Genomic DNA, 10,132 nt, shown 5'->3' with positions numbered 1-10,132 from the left:
TTCAAGGTATAGAGCATACTCTGATATATGTGTATATCATGAAATGATCACCACAATGAGTTAACATCCGTCGTCACACGTAGTTACAAATTCTTTTCCTTGTGATGAAAACTTTTAAGATCTAGTCTCTTAGCAACTTTCAAATAATACAGTGTAGTATTGTTACTTAAAGTCATCCTGTTGTACCTCTCCAGAACGTATTTCTCTTCTCACTGAAGGTTTGTACCTTTTGACCCTCTTCACGCAGTTCCCCGACCCCTGCCTCCCCACCCCTGCCAACCACAAGTCTGATCTGAGTTTGTTTTTTTAGATCCCACATGTAGGTGAGATCATACAGTATTTATCTGACTTTTTTTCTCACTTAGGACATTGTGCTAAGTGTCCTAATCTTTAATTTTATATGGCCCATCACTTGGTTCAAAACTTAAGTTTTTAAAGATCCTATCCTGGTATGGGTAGGGATTTTTTTAATGAAAAAGTCAACCGCTTCTGGTTCTGTGATGCTAAGGGATTAGTTAGTGCAGTGACTAAATTAGGGGTCCTGAAGCACTGGGAAGTTGGCTCGCAGGAAATCTGGGGAAGGAGGGGAATATGGACCCATGTGACCCTGCCACGATGGGCCAGCTTATTACCGTCTTTCAGGTGAGCGCCAACTGCAGAGGTCACAGAACAGCTGAGCGGGTGTCCACCTGCTGAAAACATGCCAGGAAGTCCGGGTAGAGCACTGTGCGTGTAGTGGGTGCTCAAGTACTGAGGATTTCTCGAGCACTCATTCTGCAGAGCGCTGTTGCGGGATGGTTTCTAACACGAGAAGAATCCTTCCTGGTCCCAATGTACTTGTTCATGACCCAGCGAGAGAAACTCCGCCACGGTCAGACAAGGGCACAATGAGAAAAATGCTACATTAACAGAATTTCACACACAGAACTGTAGGGACACGTAAGAAAGAACAGTTGCCTGGGTTGGATAAGCCTGCACAGAATAAATAGGTAAGGGGATTAAACAAAACCTCTTTCCCTGGGAGAGGCCAACCAAGAAATACTCTTACCTATAGAGTGTTGGTTACCGGTGGGGAGGGGGGAAACAGGAGATGCGGACGGAGTGCATTTGTGATGAGCACTGGGTGATGTATGGAAGTGTAGAATCACTATGTTGTACACCTGAAGCTAATATTACACTGTACGTTAACTAACAAAATCAAAAATTTTCATGGCCAGCGAGGTAGAATTAAACATTCTATTCACAAAGGGTGCTGTTGGGTACAGAGCAAGGACCTGAATCCAGGCTTCTGACTTCAGGTCTTTCTCCTTTCCACCCTATGATGCAGCAGCTTCTCTAAAAAGTTAGGAACTCCTCAAGTTAAAAACCCGGACACCTGGTTGAATGACTGGAGGCAGCAGGTCTGGAGGAGGGGTTTCTCCGTTAGGGTTTAGGACGACTCTGGAAGCTCTTCTTGGGCCCAGCTCTGATTAACGTCTGAGTGCACAGGTGGCTTGTGGTGTGTCTGCTGTTGGGGGCATCTGGATGGAGAGAGAATCCTGGGGAAAACTTCTGCTTTGCTCCTTGGACTGAGGAAGAGTGGCTGTGTGGAGAAGTGGAAAGGGAGCAGGGGCTGGGGGAGCTGCTGCTGCTGCTGGGCCGGGTTAGAGCAGGTTTGGTCCCCACCCTGTTTCCTGCTCAGAACAGCTCTCCCTGTCCCACCGCCTCCCTTCTATACACAGAAGGACAGGTCTGAGGACAGGAGAAGTGGTTGGTCCCGTAGGTATGGAGGAGGACGGATTGGCATTATGGGTGGTCTTGTTGGCAGGGGGAGGGGTCCTGTCATGCAGTCGGAGAGTCCCGTCCCTTCTGGAGGAAGGCATGCCCCCTTCCCCCCGTGGGGATGTCATCTTTGGATGTGGGAGAGGGATTCATGGGGTGCTGAACGCGAGAGCACCGTCAGGTAAGATCTTCTAGCAGATCTAGGACTTTTGGACCTGGCTTTGGACCTCTCAAAAGCTTTGAGGGAAGGCTTGCCTCCTGGATGCCAAAATCTCAGACACAGGACAAACTACAAAGAGATGACCAGACCTTGAGAGAACTAGGGTTTTCCCACCTAGAATCTCAGATATCTGTACAGCCAGACCTTACACTGGATGAGCTCCTTGAATGTCACCATTCCTTTCTCAGGTGAAGGAAAAGGAAGGAATGGGCACATTACTGAGGAGAAAAAGGCATGAGACTGAAGTGTCCGACCCTCCTTACCATCACCTGAGGTAGTAAGAGGTATGTGCAGGCAGGAAACCAGAGTAACTCCCAGAAGCTCTGGGGGAAAGACAATTTCTTTAGGAGACCTAGTAGGAATGGAGACCTTTTTTTTTTTTTCTTCTTTTTAGGGCCCCCCCCCACCTTTTTTCTTGGGGTTGGGGGTGGATTGAGCAACTATTCCTGAATGCTGGTGTTGGTTGTCGTGTTTTGTTTTTTTTTTTTTCCTATTTTTTTGGTATTACCCAAGAAGTGCCATGGGGTGTGCAAATGAAGAATACTTTCATGGTTCTCACTCCAAACAGAGCACAGCTTTTTGACCAACTTATTTTTCTTCATAATGATGAACGAGAAGCTGGCTCCATGGAGAGAACCAACAGCCAGAGAGATTCTGATGAGCACGGTCAGATTGGACCCAAGGGTTGTGTAGCGTACAGCTGTGACCAGCACTCTGGGGACCCATACTGAATGGAAGCAAAGGCTTTAGTATAAATCAAATAATACAAGCTAAACTTTCAAGGACTAGACCAGTATCTTCCAAATTTCTGAACTTTTTTTTTTTTTTTTTTTAATACACATCTCATCTTTCCCAAAGGTTCTGATATAATTTTGCGATTGACTATTCTTACCTTGCTGGGAAGGTTTGGTCTAGTTTAATTTTCTGCAGGTTATATTATGAAAGTTACATTTTTATTTTCAAACCTAAAACTACTGCATTTAATGTGCTTTTGAGAAGTTCCCTCCCCTACTCTAGAAATGCAGATATATTTCCTTAAAAATCATGCCATCCTCCCTGACCTTTCAGATACCCAGATGAAAATGCCTGCACAACACTTTGGAATATATGGAAACAAAGATTAAGACTTGATGGTAGGGGTGCTGAAGCAAGATGGGCACATCCCATCGCAGAAGGGACTGCTCAGGACACGCTGGTAAGGTTGGAGGCAGTGAAGACACATGTTGCTCAGGGATAGACGTCTCGTACAGACGGGGCCAGTGTATTAAATGTTTTTTCCCCACAGCTCTGCGTGGGGCATCCTTGACCTCCTCGTTCCTCAGACTGTAGACAACAGGGTTCAGCAAGGGAGGGTTGATGGTGTACATCACTCACTGAGAGAAGGTGGTCTTGTTCTGCAGAATCCTCGGACTTGGGCTTGAGGTAGGCAATGGGGGCAAAGCCATAGTGGACGGTGACCACCGTGAGGCGGGAGGCGCAGGTGGTGAAGGCCTTCTTCCGGCCCTGGGCAGAGCTGATCTTGAGGATGGTGGAGACGATGAGGACGTAGGAGATGAAGACTGGGATCACACATGAACGGACAACAAAGTTGATGATCTCATTGATAGCGGTGTCAATACAGGAGAGTTTTAGGATGGGGAGGATGTCATGGAAGAAATGTCCAACCACTCTGTGACAGAAGGGTAAGGTAAATATGGATGTCACCTGGACGACTGCCACGGCCAGGCCAATGCCAGAGGTGCCACACATCAGCTGGACACACACCCTCTTGCTCATGAGGACTGTGTACCACGTAGCAGTCATAGCCCATTGCGGTGAGCAGAAAGCAGTTGCTGCTGGCTAAGGCAACAAAGAACATTTGGGCGGTTGAGCCTGCTGTGGAGATGGGCTGATTCTGGGCCAGGAGACCAGACAGCATCCGTGGAATGGTGACGAGCGTGTACGCGGTCTCTGAACTAGCCAGCATGCTCAGGAAGAAGCACATGGGTGTGTGCAGGTGAGGGTCAATGCAGATGATGTTCGTGATGATAGCATTGCCCGCCAGGGTTAATGTGTACAGGGCGAGAAGAACCACAAACAGGGCAATCTGATAGTCACGAAACCTGGGGAAGCCCAGGAAAACAAACTCCCTCACCTCTGTGAGGCTCTTTCTCTGCATTCTTCAATTGCCGTGTCTGAGAACGATACAGGGAGTCAGCATGGAGCAGTCTGCCTCCCGACGTGGGCTCACGCAGGGGTGGAGAAAGCGATCCGGAGAACACGCACACTTGCACGCGGTCTGTGGTTCTCCGTAATCAGGGTGCTCGCGTAGGTTTAATGGCTAGCTTATCCCCTCTCCCCTTTCTCAGTTCTTGCTCTCTGCTTGATCCTCCCTTAAGCCTCTGGCCCGGGAGTCCCCATCAGATGAGACCACCACATGTACCTTTTCAAAGTCTCCTCACGAATGCTATTTTTGTAGGGCGTGGATGGGAGGCTTTTGCCTTTAAGAACAGCCCACAGGGGCCTGAGCCCGTGCTGCCCCAGCTTTGCTTGTCTCCTCCAGGGAAAGTGTGAGCAGCCAGAACAAGGAAATGGGGGGCAGGGAGTCGGGCTTTTACGGAGATATTCGCTTGCGGGTAGCTGTCCCTTAGGAAAACCATGGAACAGTGTATCGTTGGTAGAATTAATCTCAGGGACAGGATCTTCAGGAACGTTTTAATGGGTGTGTGGATGAGGTACCCTGGGCTCCACCGAGATGTTTCATCAAACTGTCAGCAAATTGCTTTGTTGTAAACATGCTAAGAGGAACTTGAGGGTTGAGGGGCAAGTGACGGGAGAAAAGGACCAGTAACAGGATAAAAGAAATAACCTTTTTTTTTTTTTTTTTTTTGGCAGAGGGAATTTTAAGAATAAGGAAGTTTAACAACTCAAAGTCAAATATTCTGTGTTATGTAAAGTCCCTCCCAATGTGTGGTCTTGTGTTCATGGTATCGGGAGTAGAGAGCACTGGGTGATGGTACCGTGCCCACAGGGAGCCAGCAGGAGGCAAGACGATGATGGGAAGAAATCCTAGGGCCTCTCTGGTCCTACCTCTCCGCTTTCGAGCACACACCATCTTTCCTAGCAGTTTGGCGAGGGACTCTGGGAGAGAGCCACCATCTATTGGACAGTGGTTTGAGCCATTTTAAAGAACAAGGTGACAGCAGGCTGCAGAGGTGTGGACATCAAGGAAACCTACACTGGGAATCTGGGAAACACAATCTAGAAGATGTTGCAGATTTTTCTGGAAAGTACTCCAGCCCGGAAAACAAGGAGGCAAATGTTTAAGGTAGAAATGGGTGGGCCACAAAGTAATTTAAAAAGACCAACCAACTGGAAAGGTAAAGATTCCAGAGTGACCGTGCGACTCTAGGCAGCTTTGTAGAAAGGATGAGGTAGAGCGGTAATTTGAAGATAAAAGTAAACATTCGATTCCTCAGTCTCCCTGGCTGCGTTTCAGGGCCAAAAAGTGACATGTGACTAGAGGCAACTAGGTTGGGCAGCAGACCTCAACCCTTCCTCCCTTGGTGAAGGGGCTGTTGAAAGGTGCTGCTGTGTCACCATGGATGGATGTGTGGAATACACTAGGCAAGACCATATAAGGAACAGTAATGAGATTAAAATGTGTGTGTGCATATGTGTGAATGCACATACATTACATATGCAAGAAAAAGTCAAAGATCTACCTGACGTTCTGATGTGTTCACTGTTATGTGGGAACGGAGGGAGTGAGGTTACAGGAAACTTGACTGACTTTTTACATGTACTTACAGTGAGGATTGAACTGAACTAGCCAGCATGCTGCTGCAGAGCATAAAAGTATGGCTCATAAAGAGTTAGGAGAAGTCAAGGAGGGGAACTGGGAAGAGACATTCGATTGAGCAAGGAGGTGACTGATGACTGGTCAGTTTCAGTAGCATCTGAGGCTGGAAAGCCTGGTTACAGGGGGTGAACAAAGAACTTCGGTAACCCATGGATGAGAACCACAGATCGCATCTGCCTTTTCGGTTTCTTGATGAGCCTGTTGCAATGAGTGACGGTAAGTGGTGAAGGAGATACTGAGTCAGGGAAGCAGTATGTGTTTTGTTGTAGGGAAGAGAAGGTACTCAACTGAATTGTCAGGAGGAGAAAGAAAAAATCCCTGGTATCCTTAAACTGTGGTCTGAAAAGTAGTGTTGCTTCCACCCTAAACTGGCCAGATTCATTGTAAAGTATGCCTCAGGTAAATACGAATTTACCTTCTTCGAGGAGATTATAAAGGTAGAGACAGGATGGCTGACTCCTGGGGAAAAGTAACTTTATTGCCTATAGTGCACAACTGGATTGAACTGAACAGACCATGAAAGGCTATCCTAAGACCTTCCTAAAACTTGGAAATGAATGCACGTGTTCCCATGCAGATGAAGACCTGTGAGAGCGCGGAACAATGAAGTGTTCAAAGCAGTGTTCTTTCCGCGTTAGTATCTGCTCAGGGGAAAGGTGTGCGGGCTGTGGGGGAGGGGTGAAGCACTGCCACGAGGAGGAGCTACCGCTTCTGCTGCCGTTGCTCGGTGGTGGTGGTGGGGGGGGGGGGGCTGTGCTCAGTGGGATTTGGCCTCCACACGTCCCGTCCTCCCCACTGGCCAGCTATGTTTCCAACAGTAGGGGTCATCTGCTCACCCTGACTTTTCCTAGCATTCTTTCCAAACACATTCCACTTTACAAGTTCTATTTCAGTGCATCTTGTTATGTTTCCAGTGATGTTTGAGCATTGTGTGCAGATTAAGGGCAATCACCTACTTAGCTCCCTTCTCCACCTTTCTTTGAGGTGCAGAAGCATTCCTGAGAGGACCGTATGGCTCAGATGACAAATGCAGGGCTGTTGCTATCTCTGGAGGTGAGGGTGGCCCCAGAGGACAAGATGGGAAGTTGGGGATATGGAAGTAAATCACACTCTTCATCCTCCTCAGTCAGCCACTGCAGATTGCCTGGGATGAATGCTCACCGGTTAGAACGTGGGTCCGTGAACTTAAGGAGGATTTTGACATGGGCAGGGGGTTGACCTTCTGAGCCTACCCGGCCAGAAGTGACAGCAGCTGGGCACGTAGAAACAGCCCTTCCCCCCACCCAAACCTGAGCCCTCCGGTGGCCGCACCCTAAGGGTGTTTCTGTGTGAGGGACACACCAGTAGATAATCTTGAAAGCAGGGTATAGCACAGAGAGATTTCAAGATGATTTATACATTCCAGAAGGATAGAAACCCTGTGGGGGAAGAAAAATACGGAAATGTGCTCATGCATCAAAATTTTAGCCATGAAGCCAATATTTCTACTAGAAGAAAAAGACAAATAGAGGGGAAAACACACTGAGGGTGTAAGGGAAACACCATTTGCAAAGGGAAGAAATTATGACAAAAGCCATAGGTATTTATAAATGCCTAAATCTTTATAGCCAAAATATGTGCCTAGAAACAGAACCTGTTTTTTAAAAAACCTAAAAAATGCCAGGTAGGCTGAGCCCTTGTAATGACATTTTGTGTATGAAGGAATTGTGAGTTAAAAAGACCATGGGGGGTGTGTGTGTGTGGGGGGGGTTCTTGTCTCTCCCCCCCACCCCCTGAATTTTTGCCCTGGTCCTTTACTTTTCCTTTCATTTTAAACCAAATAGATCTAGGGAGCCAGCAAGGGAGGAGTTAAGAAACAGGATTACATGGAACTATTTGAATTAAGTAAGACTGGTGACTTTTCTTTGGGAGGGAAGTCTTCTCCTACCTGAGAGTCCACCCACCTTGAGTTTGTTGGATCTGCTTGTGTTCTTTCATGGTTTCAGAGCATACCAGGCAATCATGATTTATTTGCAGAAGATCGCCGCAATGCCAAGTAAACAAATTGCAGGGTTTTTTTTTTTTTTTTTTTTTTTTGCGCTAAAGGAAGTAACAGTCTTGGTGTCTTTCAGAGTTCAGCCTTAGTAGGTTCTAGATCAGCTCTAGAGAAATTTTTTCATCCTCACCCCAACTCAAGTCTGCATTAAGGCATATCCCAAACTCAAGGAGACCTGATTGCTTTAACCTCTGACCCCTCCGGAGTTTCCCCCTATAAAACAAAACTGCAAGCCCTCTTATCAAGGAAAAATCCTTTATAGACTTCTCTGGTAAAAGCCAGTCCTGGAGCCATGAGGCTAAGTGCTCTGACCTGGTTTTTTCTGTAGCTTCACAAATAAGAACTAGATTCATCCTTGTACAAGATAAAGATTCAAAAATTGCTTTTCTCATGAGCGCTGTCTGCAGGGTTCAGCACTCCTTGCACACCTGTGCCCTGCTGCTTCCCACTGATCTCCCGGCCTTCGTGGTCAGTGTGGGGAAAGTGGCCACTACCATGGTTTTTTTTTTTTTTTTTCCCTTTAGGATGATCTGCAAGAGCTTTTATTTTTTTTTAATTTTTTATTGTTATGTTAATCACCATATATTACATAATTTGTTTTGGTGTAGTGTTCCATGATTCATTGTTTGTTCATAACACCCAGTGCTCCATGCAGAATGTGCCCTCTTTAATACCCATCACCAGGCTAACCCATCCCCCTACCCTCCTCCCCTCTAGAAACCTCAGTTTGTTTTTCAGAGTCCATCATCTCTCCTGGTTCGTCTCCCCCTCTGACTTACTCCCCTTCATTCTTCCTCTCCTGCTATCTTCTTCTTTTTCTTTTTTCTTAACATATGTTGCGTTATTTGTTTCAGATCTGTGATTCAACAGTCTTACACAATTCACAGCGCTCACCGTAGCACATATCTTCCCCAATGTCTATCACCCAGCCACCCCCTCCCTCCCACCCCCGACCACTCCAGCAACCCTCAGTTTGTTCCTGAGATTAAGAATTCCTCATATCAGTGAGGTCATATGATACATGTCTTTCTCTGATTGACTTATTTCACTCAGCATAACACCCTCCAGTTCCATCCACGTCGTTGCAAATGGCAAGATCTCATTCCTTTTGATGGCTGATTAATATGCCATTGTGTATATATACCACATCTTCTTTATCCATTCATCTGTCGATGGACATCTTGGCTCTTTCCACAGTTTGGCTATCGTGGACATTGCTGCTATAAACATTGGGGTGCACGTACCCCTTCGGGGCCCTACATTTGTATCTTTGCGGTAAATACCTAGTAGTGCAATTGCTGGATCGAATGGTAGCTCTATTTTCAACTGTTTGAGGAACCTCCATACTGTTTTCCAGAGGGGTTGCACCAGCTTGCATTCCCACCAACAGTGTAGGAGGGTTCCCCTTTCTCCACATCCCCGCCAACATCTGTCGTTCCCTGACTTGTTAATTTTAGCCATTCTGACGGGTGTGAGGTGGTATCTCATTGAGGTTTTGATTTGGATTTCCCTGATGCCGAGCGATGTTGAACACTTTTTCATGTGTCTGTTGGCCATTTGGATGTCTTCTTTGGAAAAATGTCTGTTCATGTCTTCTGCCCATTTCTTGATTGGATTATTTGTTCTTTGGGTGTTGAGTTTGATAAGTTCTTTATAGATTTTGGATACTAGCCCTTTATCTGATATGTCATTTGCAAATATTTTCTCCCATTCTGTCAGTTGTCTTTTGGTTTTGTGGACTGTTTCTTTTGCTGTGCAAAAGCTTTTTATCTTGATGAAATCCCAATAGTTCATTTTTGCCCTGGCTGCCCGTGCCTTTGGTGATGTTTCTAGGAAGAAGTTGCTGTGGCTGAGGTCGAAGAGGTTGCTACCTGTGTTCTCCTTTAGGATTTGGATAGACTCCTGTCTCACGTTTAGGTCTTTCAACCATTTGGAGTCTATTTTTGTGTGTGGTGTAAGGAAATGGTCCAGTTGCATTCTTCTGCATGTGGCTGTCCAATTTTCCCAACACCATTTGTTGAAGAGACTGTCTTTTTTCCACTGGACATTCTTTCCTGCTTTGTCAAAGATGAGTTGACCATAGAGTTGAGGGTCCATTTCTGGGCTCTCGATTCTGTTCCATTGATCTATGTGTCTGTTTTTGTGCCAGTACCATACTGTCTTGATGATGACAGCTTTGTAATAGAGCTGGAAGTCCGGAATTGTGATGCCGCCAGCTTTGCTTTTCTTTTTCAAGATTCCTCTGGCTATTCGGGGTCTCTTCTGGTTCCATACA

At 46.4% G+C, this 10,132-nt stretch overlaps 1 protein-coding gene across 1 annotated transcript; it reads right to left on the bottom strand.

Annotated features, from left to right (window-relative positions):
- Positions 1 to 3,045: 3,045 nt before the first annotated feature.
- On the bottom strand, positions 3,046 to 4,139 carry LOC113932658 (putative olfactory receptor 10J6). The gene is given in 3 exon segments (XM_035722021.1): positions 3,046 to 3,348; positions 3,350 to 3,770; positions 3,772 to 4,139. Coding segments are annotated over 3 exon segments (1,092 nt in total).
- Positions 4,140 to 10,132: the final 5,993 nt, after the last annotated feature.

The sequence above is a fragment of the Zalophus californianus genome, chromosome 10 (genome assembly GCF_009762305.2).
Source record: "Zalophus californianus isolate mZalCal1 chromosome 10, mZalCal1.pri.v2, whole genome shotgun sequence".
In the NCBI taxonomy this organism is placed as follows: Eukaryota; Metazoa; Chordata; class Mammalia; order Carnivora; family Otariidae; genus Zalophus; species Zalophus californianus.
This window is presented reverse-complemented; position numbering and strand designations above follow the sequence as displayed.